Genomic DNA, 22,302 nt, shown 5'->3' with positions numbered 1-22,302 from the left:
AGAGCAGGTATTAAACTGCATTTTAGTTATTTGCTTTTGCTCATCTTCCGTCTCTTTGCCTGACTGTGAGCTCCTTGAGGGCAGATTCAATTTGTATTAATACCCCAAACACCTAGCAGGGTGTCTGGCCCAGAAAAAGGGTCCTTGCTAAGTGCTGTATGACTAAACACGTAAGTCTTGGTGTTAGAAAACACGCTGGACACCCTGCTCTAGGTGGATGCGGTGATTTTCTGCGATCGATGTCCTGCTTCTCAGCATAGGCTGGGCTGACGTTGGAGGAGAAAGAATCTCTGGGACTGTGGCCTCAGGATGTGCCATCCTGGGTTCCCCTCAACTAATATGTCGTTGGACTCAGGTGCTATGCAGCCTTCTGGGGGCGAAATGGAGAAATGTACAAACCTAACTCAAAATACAGGTCACAAGCAGGCTGACATAAGGAAAGGTAACCCATGCGAGATAATCCGTGAGCAAAACGTTTTGAAATAAAAGAGAAAATTTAATGCCGTATGTAGAGGGCAGCTGGGAGCCGGGTCGCTGGGGTGTCCCCCGCTAGCTCGTGGCAGTTCTGTGTTGGGCAGGACTCGGAGGGGTCCTCTGATCGTGTCCGGTAGACATAGGTGGTGCTAGTGCCTTCACCGTCCCTGTTCTAGAGTTTAGCACACATGGAGTCACAGGCAAAGTGCCCCATCTGGAGCCAGAAGACCTGCACTGGACACCTGGCTTTGCAAACGTCTAGTTAGATGACCTTGAGACGATCATTAACCGTCTCAAAGCCGATTTCTTTTTCAATACGACGGCATTAAACACCGGTTCATGAGGATCTATCTCACGGGGTTATTGTTGAGATAACGTAAGAATGTGAGCGGAACTCCAAAGCCCTTTGCACATGGTGGCCCTTACTCTAGCTGTGTTCGTGGACGCGTGAGTGCCCGGTACACTCACTGGTGAACCGCAAGCTCTGGGAGCGGAAGCCTGGCCATTCCCAGGGTGCCGTCATAGAAAGAGGGTGCCTTGGGAATTGGGATGACCCAGATTTGGATCCTGCCTCCTCTCCGATCTGGTGCCCCATCTGAAAAACAGCGATAATAATTCCTGCTCTGTGGGGTTGTTTGGGGATGGATTATTTTATCGAAGACTTCTAGTTTAGATCCTGGCACGTGGTCCGTTCTCTGTAAGTTCACTATGTCATCTCACAAAGATTCACTGTGTACCAGACACTTCCCTAAGAACCAGAGATAAAGTGGAAAGAAAAATAAAGTCTCGATGCTCACGTTCTAGTGAGGAAGAAATACAACAGACAGATAAATACACGGTCTGTCAAGGGGTGTACGGGCAGCAGGATAAGGGGGAGAGAGCGTGCTGGGGATACGGGTGCCCTGTCCATCAGGTGGTCACGCAAGTTCTCTGAAGCACACCCTGAAGGACGTGAGGTAGTCAGTTACCTGGAGAAGAACATTCTAGAAGAGGAACAGAAAGCACCAAGACCCGAAGGTGGGAGTGTGCCCTGAATATTTGAGGAACACCAGCGAAACTGGTTGAGATGAAGCACAGTGAGTGAGCGGGGAGCAGAAGTAGGCGGGGGCAGAGGGTGAAGAGGGGCCCCATCAGGCAGGGCCCTGGAGGTCACCATCAAGACTGCGGCTTCTCCCCCACCTGAGATGAGGCCACTGGAGGGCTTCGAGTGGCGGAGTGACATGCTCTCACTTTTGCTGTAAAGGGATAACTCTTGCCGTGGGTCTCGTAGATGACAGGGGCGAAGCCAGAGCAGTTTGGGGGTGATCATGAAAATCCTGGAGAAGGAGACGGCATGGAGCAGGGCGAGGGCGGAAGGGGTGGCGAGAGGCGTTTGGATTCCGGATGCATCTCGAAGGTGGAGCCGGCCGGATTTGCCGATAGGAGGCTGGTCGGACGGGAGACCTCAGCGTCCAGAGCGGTGTCCGGGCGGGAGCCTGAGCTTGCAGAAGCGCGAGCCGCTGTTCGTGGAGATGGTGAAGATGGCGGGAGAACGTGCTGGCTGGGGACGGGGGCCTTGGTGGAATCACATTCGTTTCGGACGGGTTAGGAGTGAGACGCTATGAGACATCTCAGTGAAGATGTCACACGGGTCGTGGACTAACCCAGTCCCGAGTTCGAGCCGGGAGCTGTCAGCCTGTCGGTGGCACTGCAAATGTGGAGCTGGCTTCCAACCGGCCATGAGTCCGGCCCCGCTTCCTCCCAGTTCACGAGAACTAGTCGGCGGCCGCACAAGTGCGTGTTCGCAGGGGAATGAGAGGGACGGTCTAACCAAGAATAAGTGTGCGGAGGGAGCACTGCCCGGGACCGGGGTGTAGATGAGAGCCGTGGACGAGGGCTGGACGCTGCCCTGCCGGGCCCTCCCAGCGGCTTCCCCGTGCTGGGCTGGAGGGCACGCTTTCCCAGCCACGTCCTTCTGTGGCCAGCGAGCTCCTGCCGGCCACAGACACTACTTTTCCTTGCAAGTGGACCATGGAAGTGTCTCCTTCAAAGCCTCAGGGGGAGACACGGCAAGAGGAATGAAAATGCCTTGCTCCCTGGACCTAGGGTCCTGACGCGAGGGGCTCGGAGATCGCAGACAGAGTTGGAAAACTCTCAAACACGCTGCTGGGAGAGAACCTGGGTAGACAGGGCACCCACATGACCAGGCCACCCCCTCGCAGCACGCTGGGAAAATCAGCCAGTGCAGACCAGGCTACCCTCGGCCACCTGCAGCCCCAAACGCTCCAGGACGATCGCCCCCTTCCAGCCCCTAAGGGTGGCCTCTTCACCGCAGTGAGTGGTGTGGGAAGTAGCTGCCAGGGCCTGCTCCCTCCACCCCACACCTGTCTAGGATGATCCCCAGGCTCCTGGGGATATAATTATTCCTCCTCTCTTTCTAAAGTCAAAGATGATTGGGATACGTTTTCAGCACAGGGTCCAAAGAACCACAGCTGTGGGATATAACCCCATCTGCACAAGGATTCCCGCGTCCTTCCCCTCGGGGCAACGTGCAATGGTGCATTGCAAGGAAAAGGGCTCAGGGTCAAGGCCACATCTTTCCGGTATGGCCAGGCTAGGGGCATCGTCTGCAGCCACTTTCCTGTCACACAGAAACATGTAAAATTACACACAGTCACGTATTTACAGGTAGATACGAATTGGAGTATGGAGAGGCTGCAGCACGAATATAAGAACGTTTCTTGCTCATGCTTTTAATTTTTATTTTTATGAATGTTTTATAATAATTCTGCATATTAGTACAGGAGTACTCATGTATAGCATTTATACTTAAATGACTATGCTTACTATTTTTTAACGGATGGGGGGCTTGCTCAAAAGTAATTTGAGCATCCCCTATTTTCGAGAAGGTAGGCTGAGGGCTAGTGGTTCAGAGTGGCTCCTTTTCAGAGCTTCCTGGGTGTTAGTCTGGGTCAGCAATCAAGTTGCAGCCCCTCGAGTTAAGGCTGCGGTATATGTGGGTGCCCGGCAGAAAGTGTAGAGATGGATCAGGAGCAAATATTCTTTCTCCAGGGTTGTAAGTTGACTGGATGGAACTTAATAGTTACTGAGCTGTGCTCTGGGCCTTCCCCCGCCTCCAACACACACACACACGCATCCTTCCATGTACATATCTGCACACACAAATATCTATGTGTGTTATATGTAACACATATGTACACATAGTTATATTAGTAATAGTAAATTCATAACATTCTCTTTCACATTGCCACACGTCAATGCCAATGTTAATTGCTTGTTGTATACCTTTCCACACCATTACCCTTTCACATAGAAACATAAAATTATGCACATCTGCACGTTTACAGAGAGATGCAGGTCGGTTGGATCAGGAATGCTACCTCGTTTCACATTCCTCTGCATTCTGGTTTTGTTTCTCATTTAACAATGCGTCACAGGCAATCCTCAAGCCAACAGAGAATATCTAGTTCATTCTCTCACCATCTGCATAATATCTAGTAGTTTGCGTGTATCTTAATTTATTCAGCCATTTCCCTGTTAATGGACATTTGTCTCTCCTAATGTTTTGCCACGATAATTAATGCCGCGATAAACACCCTCGAATGTATATCATGTCCCGTCAGTGAGACAGATATTACGCGAGGGAATAGAATAACTCAAGAGAAGGTGAGATTCCCATCTGCAGTAATGATTTTGTTGTTGTTGTTCATTCCAGTTACCCGCCTCGTATTTGATAGAGTCGGACACAGCCCCACGTTGAGCGTGTGTGTCCTCGCTGTGAGTGTGCGTGTCCTCGCTGGGGCCACCATCCCAGGTCTGACAACCTAATGTGCCTGTCGAGAGAGGCTTGACGAGGAGGGGCGGGTGTATTGCGGAGCATGTGTTTGGTTTCTGCCAGTGTGAGCCAGGTCCTAGTTAGAGGAGGTGACGTCTGGTCAAAGAAGGAAGTGTGTGTTCAGGCAGATAAATGATCTCACAACTTACTCCCACTTGGCTGTGCTGACAACAAGCCACACGAAGCTGCTCTTGCCAGATGTGTGGTACCCACTGTCCCGGGTAAGACAACCAGCTTGGAATGATGGTGTTTGGGGCTCCCTGCCAGGATAGGAGGATGATGCCTCTTCAAGCACCTGCCTCTCGTTCCCCCAGTCTCAGCGGGACAAGTGTCCTTCGTGGGACAGGGGTATCCATGCCCTGGAACCCTGCAGGTACAGAGCTCTTCGGTCGGCCTCTGCTCGCTGTTTCCCACAGTGATTCATCCACAGATGCAGTGTGTGAATGTGACTGTGTCTGTGTCGCTCAGAGCTCTGCAAGCCCCTTGCTGCCTCCCAAGCCCCTTGTGCAGACTTTGCACATCGTAGTTTTTCAGCAACTGTTTTGTAAACGAGCAAGTAAGTCGATGCTCTTGACCAAGGTGCACACCCAGCAGGGCCTCTGAGGCCTGCTCCCTGCCTACCTTCACCGCCTTCGCTCTGTTGATGAGCCCGTCGTCCTGAGAACTCCCGATGAGCAGATCGACCTTCGCCCGCGGAGGCTTCTGCAGCGCTGTGGCTGGAGCCTGTTGGAGGTACTGGCCATCGACCACGGGACCCCAGTAGTGGAAAGGGCCACTCACAGCCAGGAGCTGCATTGGGTGCAGAGAGGTGCCACTGTTTATGTGGGTTTTATCCATTTTTAACAAATGGTACTGAAATCGTCAATTGCATCGCTTCACTTAATTAGGTCTTGACCATTATGAACACCAATGCTGGTTATCCATCTGGGGCTCTATGGGGAAATCAGAACAAGCAGGCAGGACACCAGGTGACAGTGCCAGGGGCAGGAAGTGAGTCTTGCTCTGAGCAATGGTTGGTCCCCAGGGGAGCTTCTCAGAGTCTCCCTGTCAAGGTGACACAGATCCACAGAGAAGAATACGTAAACCTGAGCCTGTAGGTGTATGACTAAGGAAGGAGGAGACACTGATCGAGAAGGGGTGGTGGCCAAAGGCAGGATATGACAGAGAAATTCATCATTTTGGCCACTATCCAACCAGCTCACATTTGGGGGAACTGAGGATCAGACCCACTCCAGGTCTGTGAGTCCAGGCTCCTTGCTGAAGGGATCAAGCCATCAGCTCAGATGTCAGCAGTTATTCCTGCTAGGGTCCCATTCATTAACGTCAGGACCAGCCTGGAACTGTGGGCTGCGAGCAGGATCTTTGCAGGCAGGAGAGGGGAGCACACGGCTGTCCTCTCTAAGGGGCGGGTGGCCCAACACCATTGCAGCGTGATCAGAACACTCAGTACGTGTGGCCGTGACCGGACAGAGCGCCACCACAGTCCCAGCACAGGCAAGCCCCTTCCCATGTCACTTCCTTTTATTCTGCTACTCTATAAAGCCCACATTATTATTCCCATTTCATTGGTAAAATCCCACTGGCTGAGAGATATGTCTGCCATCACTACCTACATGGGATCCATTACACACCGGGTCTATGCACAGCACAGGGGTCAGGGAGTATGCATTCTAGCGCTAGCTGGTGATCAATCTACTGTGCGGCCTTGGGGATGGGGGCTATCTCTTTTCTAGGCCTGGTTTTCCACTGGTACAAGGTCAGAGAGTGTCCCTCCCCAGCTTGTTCCCCAGTGCCCACCTTGGTCTGGGCATCGTTGAGGACATCGGCAGGCTTCTGGCGGAAACAGGACACCATTTCTTGGACGGACGAGGTGGGGCAGTCGACCTCCTTTGCCAAAGCAACTGCCTGCTGCTGAGCCCTCTCCTGGCTGATGACAGCAGCGGGGGACAGCATGGAGCCACCCTGGAAGAGAAAGCAGGGTCAAGGTTGATGATCTAGACCACTTCCTTCCCCCTGCTCAGCCCAGAGACCTCAGGAGTCCCTGGACCCTTCGCGGAGATCGTCACACGCATTTGGGGGGTCAGGATGGATCCATATCACGTCAACGTGCTGCGTGATCTTGAACAAGCGTCTCCCTCGGCCTCAGTTTCCTCACCTGTGAAGTGAGGGCACTGGACAGGTTTAGGGCTGGCTGTGAAGCGAAGCTGCGTTTGGATGCAGAAGGGCTGATGGTGGCCAAACAGGGACAAAGATCGGAACTGTCCTCTGGGACAAGGACTGTGCAAAAGGTGGCACCGTGCCCCCACTACATCTCCTGGGGCTCCTTAAATAGCGAGCTTTCCTGGTCCAGTTAAGACAGACTTGGACTTTAAAGTAGATGCCCGCCTGGGAGGTGATGAAAACAGTCTCTGTGGAAGTCCACTGTGCCGGCAAAGTCACCGCAAGTCTCCGTGGACATTGCGGGTTGCTGATAGCACGTCCTCTCTAAGAACGTAGGTGGTGGGAGCCGGGTCCCAGGGAAGAAATTGAAGCCATGAAGAAAAAAAAAAAAGGCACCGTGGTGGCTCCGATCTTATCTGACATCACACAGCTGGCGCGTGACAATCGGCACCCCAATCCAGGCGGCCCACCTCTGGACGTAACAATCGGCACCCCAATCCAGGCGGCCCACCTCTGGCCGTGCTCTCAACCCGTACACTGTGCCACACGCATTGTTACTTCCGGAACAAGGTGGCGTGACCCTGAGCTGAGCCAAACCCTCTCAATGCAGCGTAAAGAGAGCGTTGATCTGGCTGACCCCTCGGTGGACGTTCCCAGCCTAGGCCTTCCCCTGAACTAAAACTATCAGAAATCGAAATTACAAGAAACGCAGGACCCAGTCTGCTCAGACACAAAACGGGAGCCGCTGTCACCGGGTCACTAAGGGGATCATTGCTGTAAGGTGGAGGAAGCATTCCGGAAACTGTAAAGTGGGGTGCTCGCCTTCATCGGGGTCGTTGGCGCTGTTAGGGACCGTGTGAAGGAGACACCAGACAGACACCCAGCGGGCAAGACCCACCCTCCTGAGCGTTCAGCTGGCCGTGTCTCCTGGAACAAGGGCGCACATTCCAGCATTGCCCCTAGAACGTTCCAGTGGCTTTGTGCTTCAGAGTCGGGACGAAAAGCAGGGCTCTGAACTGCAGAAGCTAAATGCAGCACGGGGCGGAAGTTCTGTGCCCTAGACCTGGCCTCCGGCGCCACATGAGGACTTTACAAGTGACTCGACACCTTTCCCTCCTGGGAAATGTGGACGCCCAGGCGTCGACTGCACGTGGCACCTCTGGGGTGAGATGCCTAAAGCGTCACGAGAGCCGGCCTCGACGGACTGCTTCCCTGTAGACTTCCATCTGCCTCGCCGCCTGCCCACGAGGCAGATGACATTACCGTCTCATTTTTTTAGATGACGGGGCTAGGGCTAGTAAGAGGCAGGGGCAGACTCTGAGTACGAGCCGCGAGTCGACCTTTCAGGTACACCTGGTAGGCTGTTGGTGAAAGGCGGTAGCACTGTCATCCCTGTTATTTCTACTTGGTTGGCAGGTCCAAGGAGGGACCTTGTGGCCAGAGTCAGAGGAGGGGCTGGACAGTCTGAAGCCAAACCGAGGGAGAGGGAAGCGTGGAGGGGGTGATCCTGGCACAGCCACAGTGTGTCCAAGAGCTCCAGGCTGCTCAGAACAGGGCTGGCAGCCGGGTCTGCAGACTCAAGACAGAGCAGGCAGCGTTCATGACAATGGCGTTTCCTGTCCTCAACCCATTTAGATAAGCTCAGACCCCTGTCGTCAGCCGGGTGAGCTGCGAGGTTCCTGCTCTGCTGATCTCCTGCACGTGGCTTCCCCTGAGCGTCAGCATCTGTAAACTAGGAGAGTCCCGGGCTCGCGATGAGAATAAGCAGCAGGGAAAATAAAATGCTCAGCCACCCCAGGCCCAGGAATTCAGCAATGGTGATGACAAACAGGGTCAAAGAGATTTAGCCTTAGTGTGATGTCCTTGTGCCCACGTGTTTGTTTCCAAGGACGGCAGTGCTGGCCTTTCTGAGAACCACTGGATGTGCTTTGTCTCCAGAGGCAGCAGACACACGCATGCACACACACACATACACACACACGCACACACACACACATGCTCACAGCATTCAAAGTCAAAGCCCCCTGTTCTAAATTGCAAACTGAGCTGGCCAACTGCAGGAGCCCCCGCCCTCAGCTTTGCGCACAGTGGGGTTGCGGGGAGATGTGGATTTGGGGATGGGTTCCCCTCATGTTTCAACATTGTCCACAGCGATAAAAGTCAGAGCCCTGACATGGCGAGGCCGTGGATGGGGGGTGGGTTACGCCGACATTGTAAGACAGCTTAGAGAACTTTCCTCTCAGAGTGTTTTGTTTTCATTGATCTTTCTGGAGGAAACCTTTTTCTTCGTGGAAATTCAGTGGTTAAACGAGCCAACAGCAAGCTCGGCCCTCACTTTAGGGCACCTGGTTGCAGACAAAGGATGAGGGGGCGGGGACGCGGGGCAGAGTTGGGCGAAGAGCAGGGGCTTCAGGGGCAGAAGGACCAAGTTCAAAGTCCAGCTTGTTACTCGCTGATGAAGTGACCTTGGGCATCACGACTGACATCTGGGGGACCTCGATTTTCTCATCTGTGGGGGAATGTTAAGCCGTGCTTCACAGTCGCCATTGAGGGTGCAGAAGTTGGGGGTGTCCTGAGAGAGAAAGGCAGCGTGGGGGGGAAGTTTGTGTGCTGGTTGCCCGTGAGGTTTGGAGGAGCAGGGTTTTGTCGGCCTGCCCAGTCATACTGAGTCCCTAAGCCTGGGCTGGTGCTTTATCTAAATCTGACCTATCTATTAAATGGCAATGAGAGTTTTTTTAACTTTAAAATAGCTCAGGGCAAAACCACAATGGCTGACCAGTATTTTTTTCTCCCTAGAGCCTCTGAGCATCGTGAGGTGTCTTGAACGTTGTAAGATACTAATTGAGGTGACCTTCGTAGGTCACCCCAGAGCTAGGGCTTGTCCCCGTCCAAGCACACACATAGACACACACACAGTCACAGACAGAAAGACATACTCACACACAGACACACACGTACTCACACCCACACTCGGATGCACACACACAGCCACAGACACACATACACTCAGACTTTCTTGAAATGGACACCTCGGAGTCTCCCGGGAGGACCCAGGCACAGGTCATCCATGAAGAAGTCACTGACCACAAAAGCAATGAGGAGGGGCTTGGTTTGCCTTTCTTAGGGGCATCACTGAGTCCAAGGAGGTGGCTCCGGGTGGAAAATGAGTCTACAGAAGGTGCCTTCCCAGCATCCCTCACACATGGGTGTCCTGTCTGTGAGGGGGATGGTGACATTCACCTCACGGGGAAAGAGGCAATGTTTGGGGAGCTCGGTGCCCCGCAGGCACCACGTGGAAGCAAGGATTTAGTCCATGCAGAGCCGTTGCAGTAGCTCCCTGCACGTATTAACGATGGCAATAATTATCATTAAAATTCTTTTTCTCGTGGCCTAAAAAGTCACTTAATTAACCACTCCCTCATTAGAGACTAGGCTGGCAGGTAGCAAGTCCCTTGCCATCTCCATCTTAGAGGCATGCTCATGCTCACGTCTGCTTTTTGAAATACATTCTATATCCAGAAGGACACACATAGCAGAGGCCTCAAGATGAGGCTTTCCATTGTCAGGGTCAAGAGATAGCCAGGTATTCTCACGCTTTGAGAATTCAGAGGAGGGAGAGATTGCTGAGGGTGAGGGTGGCCTGGGGGAAGTCGCACAGAAGAAGAACTCGGGTGGACTTTGATGGGAGGAAATAGTTGGAGGAATAGGAAGAGGGTCGGCACCTCTCCTGGGGGTTGGGGAAGGGATGGCAGGTGGGTTCAGGGGCCTGGTTACCCAAAGGAGCTGGTTATGGGAGAGGAGCTCGTCCAAGCATCCCAGCATGCCCAGCGCAGGGTCCGGAACTCAGGAAAAATCTGTACTGAGCGAGTGAGCCAGTGACTATGTGAGTGAGGCCGTGAATGGATGGATGATGGATGGACAGACAGATCCATCTTCCTGAATGAAGAGAGGCATTTGCGTAGAGGGGTAGTGAGCAATGAAGTTGAGAGGGCATTAAATCCAGCCTAAGCAAGAGATGCGATTTAGCGGGCAGCCAACCCCGGTGCTGGGGATGGGGGGTGGGGCAGGCATCCCACAGGCAACGAGGAAGCAGCAAAGGTTTTTGAACAGGGTGTTACTGAAGATATTTTTTTCTGTTGGGGGAGATGTCATTGAGTCATTTGTCTTCGTATCCTCAGTGCTGGAGACGGCACAGAGGCCTCAGTGGGCTCTCAGCAAACGCCTGAGCATGGAGGCCTCCTAAAGAGGAACTTCCCGTGGCAGAGGTCAGGTGGCCATGTCTTCACCCCCCGGACGGGCTCAGTGCTTGCACACAGCAGCCTCCCTGGATAGTAGTGAACAGGACGGAGCTGGAGTGCGTGGCTGGGTGAGGTGGAGCAGGGACAGCGGTGTCTGGGACCGGGGGCCCAGCAGCGGGGAGAGGGGTGAGTCGTGAACCAGAGCATCCCTCTGCTGTCCTGAACCAGGCCCCCTCCTGGGCATGGGTCCACCTGGCAGGTTGCCACCAGAATATCATAGATGAATTGAATTAGAGGATCCTATCCAGCAACCAAGACTGCAAAGACAGAATTCTGGAACCTAAATCAGAGACAGCCTTGTTTTTGTTTTTTTTTAACTGCTCTTCATCCAAGTTAGTATCAGTATTCTATTTAACGTTTTCCACACTGAAATCACCTTCTCGATCCCTGAAAGCATAAGTTTTACTCTAATTCATAGCCCTTCAGCTTTGGCAAAACTTCAGTCGAAGGGATGATAATGCAACTTTCGTCTCGAAATGCGAAATGCTGGCCTTTGGGTGTAAGAGAACACTTCTTCTTCCTGCTCCCCTCCCTCCCCAACCCCCTTCTTCCTCCTCCTGCTTCAGAACCCGCAGCTACTGGATTTTACTTGGTGAAAGCCCAGGGGATCTGGATGAGGAAAGGGAGGGTACAGTTTTAGCCCTTGCTAATGTCCCTCAAAGATCAGCCGAGGGGTCGTTCTCGCCTCGAAGGACCTTAAAACCAGGTCCAGGTACGAATCCTAGCCCAGGTGAGGTGCGCGCGACAGGTCAGGCTTGAAGGTGGGAGGCCGGCTCCCCGAGTGCCTTCTTTCTATTACGGAGAGGTGTGTTTGTGCGTACAAAATACTCCCCTCCTTTAAACCTCGGTCCCCTCAGCCGCGAAGCGCCTGCCTCACAGACTTGTCGCAGGAGGTACACAAAAGATGCCGTGGGAGGGATCGGCGCAGTGCCGGGGGCAGGAAAGATGTTCTCCTGGCTTCCGTCATGTCTCCCCAGCCACTACTACTCAGCCCATCAGCACTGCCCGCAGGACAGCAGCACGCCCACACTCCACCGACGCACGCCGCGTCCCCGCTCTCCTTAAAACTTCGAAGACAATGCCCAGTGTAGAAAAGTGGGCTTGTTCTTCATAAACCATGGCTGATTGCAGGAAGCCACGCTTGTGGGGACAACGGGCAGCCTGGTTTCTCTGTGGCACCGAGAACCCAGCAGGGGCGCGGTGTCACGTGGGGATGCTTCCTCCCCGCTGGGGGACACCTTCTGAGTTCTCCTGACCCCTCCGCCTTTCTCTGCTTCCATCTTTCCACCTTTAAATTATATAACTTTTAAAGGGAGGTGGAAGAGAATAAAAAATTTATAGAGTACTTTTCGAGAGCCAGGTCATTCATGCACCTTTTCTTATGTGGCCCCCACACAACCCTATAAATACGAGGATCCTCGCTTACAGATGGAGAGACTGAGGCACGGAGTGGGAGGTCGTTTGTTCAAGGTCTTGGGACTGAAAGTAGCCGCTCCGGGATGATATAGCTTGAACTATTTCCCCACGCAGTCCTACCTACAACTGGAAAGCACGGCAACCAAGCCTAACGCAGCCCCTCATATCCCATCCTGCTCCTGAGTGGCTGGTGGACGGCGACTCGTAATCAAGATCCTTGCGAGGGTGGCCGGGACAGCGAGAGGGCCTGGGAGAGCCGGGCTTCTCCCACAGCAGGAGTGCCGACTAGAGAGCACTCTCACCCTGCGGTGCCAGAAGACACGTCGTCGTGTCCCTGTTATGCCTGTAGCCTGGAAAAGCCACACGGGAGACAAACCAGAATCCATGCTCTGTCGCTTTGATAGGCGTTTACAACTCTACCACATTGTGCTTGATATAAAGCGTTGGCTTGTACAATCCCATTTAAATACCCACAACCACTCTGTGAAGTCGGAAGAGCCGGTATTATTCACCAAGAAACTACATGACTTATTCGATCATCCTTTCTGCATTTCGGACTTTGACCCAGAAAGAATTCGGGGCGTACGCAGATAAGCGTGTCAACGAAGTCTAGGAACCTGCTACTACCAGGTGAAGAGGCTGAGAACCCAGATGTCCTGATTCCACGATGCTGTGGCTTTCTCGTGACTCCGTGCCGCCTCCGCCGATGGCAGAGGCCGTGTGACATTCCTGGGCTTGCTGTCCCCCCTCACCACCTCCCCACTGCCTCCCACTCCACTAGGTTCTTTGAATGGTCCAACTTTATTGATTCCCAGAGTCTCCTTTCACTTCAAGGTGAAGGAACAATGGGTGGGTTTTCTTGGCTTTTTATACTAACCTTTTCCCAATAAATTCCTATTAACATTTTAATTAGAAAGAAATTTAAGTACATTTAAAAGACCAATTCCAAACTGAAACATAACTAACTCTTGTCAAGAGGAAAGCAGTCCTTCTCACGTATACCATAAGCCGGTCAGAGGACAAGTGGCAGAGCCGAGACCTTTTAAGAAGACTTTCCAGGAGGAATGAGAGGTGGGACAGAAGGAAGACCCCTGAGGAAAGAGGGAGGTGGCCCTGACTGAGACAAGTGAGCCTGATGGTCCTCGCAGGCCGGCCAGAGGGACACTCCTCTTCACGCCCCAGAAAAAGTCTGGGAAATATTATTCTCCCTCCATCTGTGTTCCCCTAGCTTATTGAAAAGTGAAGCAGAGCAACTTTTGCAGTTTTTAAAGCAAAAAGAGCAACAGAAAAATCCGTGGTAGAAAATGCAGGTGAGCAAAGCAAAGAAGATTAAAATTATACGTAAACCTCCCAATCAAGGAAGAAGACTGTCGAATAATGTGAGCCTCCTGGCATGTCTCGTGTGTGTGTGTGTGTGTGTTTATATGTAAGAAATAAGTGAGATCACATCGGTTTTGACCCTGTCTTTTTCACCTAACCGTCGCTGTGAATAACATTCTGTGCCGACACCTACAAATTTCCGAGACTATTTCAAACGCCAGAAGGTATGCTTTTTTTTTTCAAGACATAATAAAGATGTATTGAATGAGCCATTTACATAACATATATTAGTTTTCCACAAAGTGGTGTCTCATTTTCAATGATTTGCATTTTCCTAATGTCTGATAATGTTGAGCATCTTGTCGTGGGCTTTAAACAGACACTATGTGAAAATCTTTATCAAAGGAAGATGTTATTGTTTTATATATGTATGATGAACATTCACATTATATTTTAAGCTACGTTTCTCGACCTCTATAGCTAACTTTTAAAAAAATGGTGTTATGGAGATATAACTCACATATCATACGGTTCACTCATTTACATAAAGCACGCAGTTCAATGGCTTTTAGTCATAGTCACAGGCAACCATCACCACAATCTAATTTTAGAGCATTTAATCACCCCACGAAGAAACCAAGCACCCGTCAGCAGTCACTCCCTATTCCCCACCCTCACTGCCACCCCAGGCAACCGCTAATGCACTTTCTGTCTCTATAGAGTTGCCTGTTCTGAACATTTTATATAAACGGAATCACACAATACGTGGCCTTGTGTGTCCGGCGTCTCTCGCTTCACCCGTGTTATAACATGCATTGGGGCTCCATTTCTGTTTATTGTTGGAGAATATTCCATTGTATGGAGATACAATATTCTGTTTATTCATCGGCTGATGGACATTTGGGCTGTTTTCATTTTTGGTGATTATAGAGTGTTGCTCTGAACACTCGTGTTCAATTTTTCGTGTGTGGATGTGTGTTTGAATTTCTCTTGGCTGCATACCCAGGAGTGGGGTTGCCGGGTCCCATGGGAACGCTATGCTTAACCTTTTGGGAAGACGCCAAAATGTTTTCTAAAGCAGAAGCATCATTGGACACTCTCACGGGCAATGTATGAACGCTCCAAGCTCTCCACATCCTCGCTAACGCTTATTATGGCTTTTTTAAAAAATCAGCATTATAGCAATCCTAGTGGGTAAAGAACTGGTATTTCACTGTGATTTTGATTTGCGTTTTCCTAATGTCTAACGATGTTCAGCATCTTTTCATGGGCTTACGGGCCATTCATATATCTTCTTTGGAGAAATAGCTATTCAGATCCTTTCTCCATTTTTAAATTATGTTGTCTTTTTGTTATTGAGTTCTAAGTGTTCTTTATATATTCTGGATACAAGTCCCTTATCAGATATGTGATTTGTAAACATTTTCTCGCATCCTGTGGGTTCTCTTTTCACTTTCTTGACAGTATCTTTTGCAGCATAAAAGTTTTGAATTTCATGGAGGTCCAAGGCATCTACTTTTTCTTTGCTGCTTGTGCTTTTTGGAGTCAAACCGTTGCTTAACCCAAGAGGCAGGAGGCCCACCTTGCATTCTAAATAGAAGTATTTTTAAAACCTTTTTTTTTTCCATGTGCTGCCTAACTGCCCTATAGGAAGGTTGTACCTTGGTGGACTTTTATTTGCAAACTTAAATCACCCACTGACTGTACCTGCACGTGGAGAAAAGCGAAGGAAGGGACCAGCGGGCAGTGGGTGCCTGCTGTGCTCTAAACACTTCGCATTATGTTCTCAATGGTGCGCTAAAACAATCTCTGCACCAGGGAGGGATGACTGTGCCCCTTTTATTAAAGAGTGACAGAGGTTCGGAGAGCATACCTGACTTGCCCCAGGTCACTCACTGCTTGGGAGTGGGTTCAGGTTGTTTGTCTGCAAAGCCACTGCACCACCAGCCTCCACTTGCTGAAAGAGACAGGAATGGAGGCCACCACCTGCCCTCAAGGCCCCTTCTCCGGTCACTTGGCAACATTGCTCTCCATGAGGCTGAGCTATATGCTGCCCCCTTTTAGCTGCAGGCATTCATTGTGGGGACCTCCCCAGCACAGTTTGAAAAACGGAGAGGGACAGGGCCTTGGCTCTGCCCCTTGAGAGCGGAGCTTGCTCTCCTGCTATGTTTTCCCTCCAGGTCCCTGCAGACTTGACAAAATGCCTTTTTTCCATCTGTCGCAAACATTAACATCTAAGTGCCTCAGTCACCTTCTGGCTATCAGAAGCCATTTAAATGCTTGGCACTTGAAAAGTACTGATTGCCCAGGCAAAGGTATCACCCTGTACACACCCTGGGTATACGTTGCCTTTTTAAAATAACTTTATAATTATAACTCATAAAAGTGCCGAGGGGTTTCCTTCCCATCATTTGCTTCTGTAGCTTTGTCTCAGAGACCAGCTGGAACTGTGTAGAGAGAGGTTAAGTCTTGGCCTTTGAGGATGACAGTCTGGGGTTCAACTGCGGCTTTGCCACCTCCTCGTTCTTTGACTGTGAAAAATTAATTACCTTTCTAAGCCTCAGTCCCCTCAGCATGAAGTGCTGGCCTCACAGACTCGTTGCAAGGAATACATGAAACGTGCCGTGGGAGGGAACAGCCTCGTGCAGAGCAAATGTGCTCTTGGCTTCCATTACATCTGCTGCTCCGAGCTCTGTTGGTGCTACCCACAGGACAGCCACGTGCCGGCACTTCACTCACGAATTCTACATTGTCGTCCCCTTACGAACTCCGAAGACCACTTCCAGCGTAGCAAAGTGGTAAGAAGTTGGGCTTGGAAATCAGAAAGCCTTGGGTTCGAATGTCTGCGGTGTCCCTCATCAGCGGCCTTGTCATTTTGGACAAATCAATTAACTTCGATAATTCCGTTTTACAAAGGCAGGATTTTCTCCGTCCTCCTTAGGTCTGTGGCGTGGATTGGTGAAGGTAGGTGTGCGCACACACCTGGCAGCAGCCCTGGGGGTTAGCCGCTCTGGTCCAGGGCTGTTTCCTTGTGTCAGTTTCATGGTGGCGAAGCGGAAGCCGAGAGAGGCGAGGGGCTCACCGGCGTCCCCAGGCCGGGAGGAAGCCAGCCCGGACCGAAGACTTGCCACTCCAACTCTGCGCCATGGGATGGGCTCAGCCACTTGTTTTCCTGCAGGTTTGGGCACCTACAGTTGGTCATGCCGTATGAAAGGTTACCCCAAGAAACATGAGTGTTGAGAGACAGTAGAAATGAGCAGACTTCTAGACGTGAGAAAGCCATGTCCCAATTACTGTTTTCTTCCAGTCACCTACGGACTGCCTCTTTCTCCATTCTTGCCTTCTTCTATTTACTTCCTCCCTCCCTCCTTTCTTCATTGACCAGCCTCTGACCAGTAGAAAGGACTTGCCATGCCCGCCCCAGGGCAGGGCAGTGTGGGCCAAGGGGGTCAGGTGGCCTCTCGGGACAGCACACGAGGAGGTGTAGCCTGGGTCGCATGGACACGGCTGGTGGTGGCTCCGTGCACAAGGAGCAGGAGCACAGCGGAGATGAGAGACGCTGCCTGGCACTGGTTCGATGTCCCTGGAGGGGACAGGGTGCCGCGGCAGGAGGCAGGACTGCAAAGCAGGGCACTGGCTCAGAGGGGCCTCCCGTGTGCCACGTTAGAAGGGATAAGTGAGGGAGCCGCTGCCCAGCGGAGTTCAGTTAGGGGGTGCTGGGCCTGCATCCTCGTCCGGCCACAGCAGTGGGGAGACTGGGCTGCAGAGAGGGGCCCGCCCCTGGAAAGGAGCTGTTCAGGGCTCCCACGTAATATCCGAACCACACTTCTAGGGGTTCCTGAGGGCAAACTATCTCCTCAACAGCCGGACCGGTCCTGCTGTTTGTCTGTGTGTTCGGGCCTGAGCTTCACACCCCACCCCACGCCCCACCCCTACTTGGCCTCGTGTATTCAGAATGGCTCAGTATTTTCCACTGTGGTGCCCACTTCCTGATCTCGTATTAGCTCCAGCTGCTGTGAGGTCTGAGCCCAGCCCCACCCTGCGAGGAGGATGGGCCTGGCCTCCCGGGGCCCGAAATTCAAGCAGACCTTCTCCCCAAACCCTCTGTGTGGATACTCCCAGGGACTCTTGCTACGGCGCTGGTGCCTCTCTGTGAACTGAATGGGCACATGCTGAACCCCATCAACCTTCACACCGTCTCCACCAATGTCCCCTTCAAATCGGTTAGGTTAACACAAATATCAATTGTTACATTCGTAGGAAAAATGGACAGAACATTGGCTTTGGGACGAATCTTATTGAATCCTGTGCTGACAACTTGGCGATTGGCTTTGTGCTCAGGGCTTTGGTTTCTCCATCTGTAAAGTGGGTGATAACCATGTCTCAAGGAGTGGCATCGAGGGCCCATAACCCAGGTTCAAGTCCAGCATCGCCTCTTATGGACTGTGTGTCCTTAGAAAAGCTGCTTAAGTTCTCTGTGCCTTGGTTTTCTCCGTATAAAAGGATCAGAACGTTCACCTCCTTAGTTTGTTGAGATGAATCGATAACACGTATAGTGCGTACATGCATTGGGTTTCCAATAAGTAGAAGTCATTAAAATCATAATTGGTATTTCATAAAGTTCTTACAAAATCGAAATGAAATAACAGATTTGAAAACTATAACCTGTAAAGCACTAGACGAAGATCAGTTCTTATTATTTATAAAGTCACAGCCCCTCGAACTAAAATAAAAAATAGTGTAAGATTTTCCCTTAGGTAAGGATGGATTTGGGAGTTAAAATTTTGCTTTGGCCGAGACTATTTTAAGCCACTGAGCTTGTCTATCCTCCCCCGTCCCCCTGCCCGTGCCGCTGGGTATAATTAGTTTTGGCTCAGTGGGTAATGGAATAAACACTGGCTGACAATTTCACACCCATCCAGATGCTCATGAGTGGATGACAGCATTTTAAATTCCATCGATGCCAGTTTTGAGCTTGGTCTTCTTTAGATGACGACAACAGAATCTTGTCATGAGTGAAAAAGCGTATCTCCCAGAAATATGAAGGCATCACAGAGTGAGAGTTAGAGGGGATTTTCACAAAAGCCGTGCTAATTCTGTTATAGATCTTAACCTCATCTGTGGTGTTAAAGCACATTTAGAGGCGGTTGGGCAAGTTTTATCATTCTTGTTTTTTATGAGATGAAAATAGCAGGTCGGAGCTGTTAAGCGCGCTGGCTCAGGTCACGTGGGAGGCTTCCTGCAGAGGCCTTGTCGCTAACCATCCAGCCAGTCGTTTTGATCTCCCTGGTACGCAGCCTGCCCGCATGTTGAGAGCTAGTCTGTCGCCTGGATAATTCCTGGCTTGTCTCTGAGCAGCTCTTTTGTGCCAGGTGCTGCAGGGAGGCAGAAGGTGATTAAGGCTTCAAGGAAGTTTGTAACGTACAAGCAGAAAGGTTTCTTTTCTTTTTTTCTTTCTTTTTTACCCGCTCTGCTGTCCCTCTCTCCCATTCGGCCTCCCTTCTTCCCGCCCTTCCTCTTAGTAAATATTCGATGATTCTTCTGTCCATGTCAATCACTGACAAAACAGCTGGGCCACCTACCTCCACAGAACTTACTGTTTTTAGAAGTCATATCAACATAGAGGTGGGAAAGGAAGGTGTTAATGAGAGACCCTTGAAAAGGGTCCTTTGTCGGGCCTGGTACTACCCAGCACCCCGTGTACGATTCTTCTTTCTCATGGGAAGACTGACTCGTCTTTGTTCCTGAGTAGAGTTCTAGGATCTCTGTGCCCTTCCCAGAAAACAGACTTATCTGCACCAAGGGAGGATGAGATGGCAGGGCGTGTATCACGGTCACCCTTATCCTCCCAGAGCTTGGCCTCATGCCTGGCCCGAGGTTAACATTCATTCAATATACTATTCATTAAAATAAGTGAATGTCTGAGTTAGATCCAGGAAATAAAGGAGGTTATAGATTAGTGCATCTGGAGGAAGCCAGCAAGAAGAGCAAAGCTGCCAGGTTGCAGACTGAAATTGGGCCCTGCCCAGAGACCTTCCCAAGTTCTGGGAAACCCACTGACCTTTCCATCAACCTTCACGAAACTGAGAAGCAGAGCAAGGCGCCCCCAACCCCCCAGCACAGAGGATGCAGGGGGGTTGGATTGAGCAACTACAGAAGAGGATGCTCTAGTAAATCAACACGCTTGTGCAACGCACCCCAGCAGGGCCGTCTGCACAGTAGAAACAAAGCTTCTACTTTTTTCCCTCCCGAGAACACAGTCCGTGCCAAGAGGCCTCCCAAAGACACGCAGAAAGATTCTAATGACATATACGTTTAAGCCCACTCCAGCTAGAGACGTCAGCTCATCCACTTGATGGGCCCCTTATCCAGCTTTGGAGAGGGTTCCACAAATAAGACCTCCCATCTCGAGAGACGCGATGGAGTCTGCTCTCTCCTGGTTGATTTTCGTGGTTAGTTCATCATTTACCCCAGAGGAAGAAGTCAACATTCACAATGCATGTGCTTTTGTTCAGAAGGTCAATACTCCACCTTCATCTGTTCATTTCTTCGATGGATAAGTATGGAGCATCTCCTTGGGGCAAGGCCTGGCGCTAGGCTCCGCGGCCACATGTCGCCATGTCCCTGCCTTTCCAAGCTCATGCTCTGCCTGAAAGGAAAGGGCGGTGTCCACAGCCAGTGGATGTGTGCCTCGCTCTGTGCTCATCAGTCTGCGCTTTCTCTACAGACCCTCACAGCCCAGGAAGGAAGGACGATTGCTAACTCTGCTTAGGCTCACAGAGAGGTTCAGCAGCTTTGCAAGGTCACACAGCTCCCAAATATCTTGAACTCCTCTCTTGCTCTTGACTCCAATACGCGTGCATCCCGTTCCCGTGGGGCAGGCGAAACTCCAAGGGGTGCTCTGAGGACGGAGCCACGCCCTTTGTTATGGGAGGTCTGGGAGCACGCATGGGTGAGGTGAGCTCTGAGCTGGGCTTTGCAGGAGGGAGGGCACCCCACACAGGTAGAGAACAGGCCGTGGTCAAGTAAGTGGTGAAGGGGGGGCTGTCTGAAATGCAGAGGGGCACAGGAAGTCTCAGGTGGTGAGGGACACGAAGCCTGAGTGGGGACATCATCATGGGGAGGGGTGGGGAACAAACTGGGATGAGCATGGTTGCCGGGAAGAGGCACAGAGCTGTCGTGTGGGAAACGGGGGTCTGTGGTGGGGGCTTGAGCAGGATGGTGTCGGACCTAGTCTCATCTGCGGATGCAACGCTGGAGCGAAGCGCTGGGACGTGGGCGGACGCAGAAGGGGGGCAGCATAATAGTGACGGTGAGCTCACCTCCGCAGGCTATTGATCTAGAGCTGGGCGGTGTCACTCACCACCTGGAGACCTAGAGCAGGTGCGTTAAACCCAGGAGCCTTGGTTTCTTCAGGAGGCGTCTAGACACACAGAGTAATCAGCAAGAACAAATAGGCACCATAAGCAGCAGCCAAGTTTCTTTCCTGACTCTCCAGAAACCGGTCCCTTTTCTTCTTCCTGCTCTTGAACACGCCAAGTGTTTTCAGCCCCCAACCTTCGCGCTTGCCGTTTGCTTTACCTGATCATCCTCCTCTTAATCTTCACTTTGGTGTCGCTTTGGGCTCATTTCCAAGCTCTCTTCCGAGGTGAGAGTTCTTCTTCCTGACTTCACTCCCTCAGCAGCCTTCTAAATTACTACATGTTTGTCTCTCTAACTCAGCGCCTAGAACAGCACCTAACAAAGCGGGTGGTCCACAAATATTTGTTGAATAAATGATCGGATGCATAAATGCGTCAGTACTTCTCCAGCCATAGAAGGGGCATAAACTTGGCTCTCGGAGAACTTCTAGCTTGCGTGAGATCTCGGGAGGTTTAACCCCTCCTGGCACCAAACAATCCCATCGATGGTTTCCTGGCACCAAGTACAACGCTTTGCATTCATCACATGTTAATTGAACTTCCCTCCTGAGCGAACTAACTTACGCTTGCATCTCTCCACTGAGAGGGAGTTTACTAGTCTTTGAGGTTGCCTTTTTTCGTCTTCTAACCTTTCCAGCATTTATGTAGAAAGAAGAAAAAAAATATTTTGAGTGAAACTAGGAATCTGGTAATACTGAACCAAGCTGTAAACTGTGGAGCTTAAGCATTGCATCCCTGCCACGTGAAGCTGAGTCACATTTACCTCCTAGAACCTGGAGCCCCTGAGACTTGCAGCTGGAGAAATGGGCTTCATCGCTGGGGTTAGGAGACCTGCCAAAACCCCAGCTGGGGAATGTAACATCTGGCTCCCGACGATATGTGTGCAAAGCTAGTCGTTCACATAGTGGAACATTTAACTCCAATAAGGTGACGACTACAGCATGAGACTTAATTGAGCAATACTCAACCCACATAGGCATCTTGCTGATCTGCCCGTGGCCATTAGCTGGGCCCTAATAGCTAATTAATTCACAAAGCCCTCCGGAAATCAAGCGCTTTCTACCCAGATGGACCTGGGTGTCTTCGTGAGCTCTGAGGCCTGGCCTCCCGACACGTGGTCACCGGGCCAGGGCTGACTCTGTACTTATACTTGAGGTAGTTGGCGGGCGGGACCCCTAGCCACGTGAGGGCTCCAACCTCCACCCATCCACTGGAAGCCAACTTACTCTGTTTCCTGGCAGTTACACCAAGGGTGACAAAGGAAGGCAATGAAACATCGAGGCCAGGGGACATTAGCAGCAGTGTCCCCTAGGTCACCTGGTTACCCAATAGAAGTGGGTGGTGCGGATCCTGCAACCCTGGAGCCCGAGGCTCCAAG

The 22,302-nt window shown here is 51.3% G+C and overlaps 1 protein-coding gene across 1 annotated transcript in view; it reads right to left on the bottom strand.

The window, feature by feature from the left end:
* Positions 1–22,302, bottom strand: part of TG (thyroglobulin) — a 218,929-nt gene that overhangs the window by 28,098 nt on the left and 168,529 nt on the right. Inside the window, 2 exon segments of the mRNA XM_039845893.1 lie at positions 4,931–5,098; positions 6,107–6,271. Coding sequence (XP_039701827.1) covers positions 4,931–5,098; positions 6,107–6,271 — 333 coding nt within the window.

The sequence above is a fragment of the Pteropus medius genome, unplaced genomic scaffold, assembly GCF_902729225.1.
Source record: "Pteropus medius unplaced genomic scaffold, Ma_sr-lr_union100, whole genome shotgun sequence".
NCBI lineage: Eukaryota > Metazoa > Chordata > Mammalia > Chiroptera > Pteropodidae > Pteropus > Pteropus medius.
The sequence above is the reverse complement of the archived record's forward strand: the minus strand, read 5'-3'. Positions and strand labels throughout refer to the sequence as shown.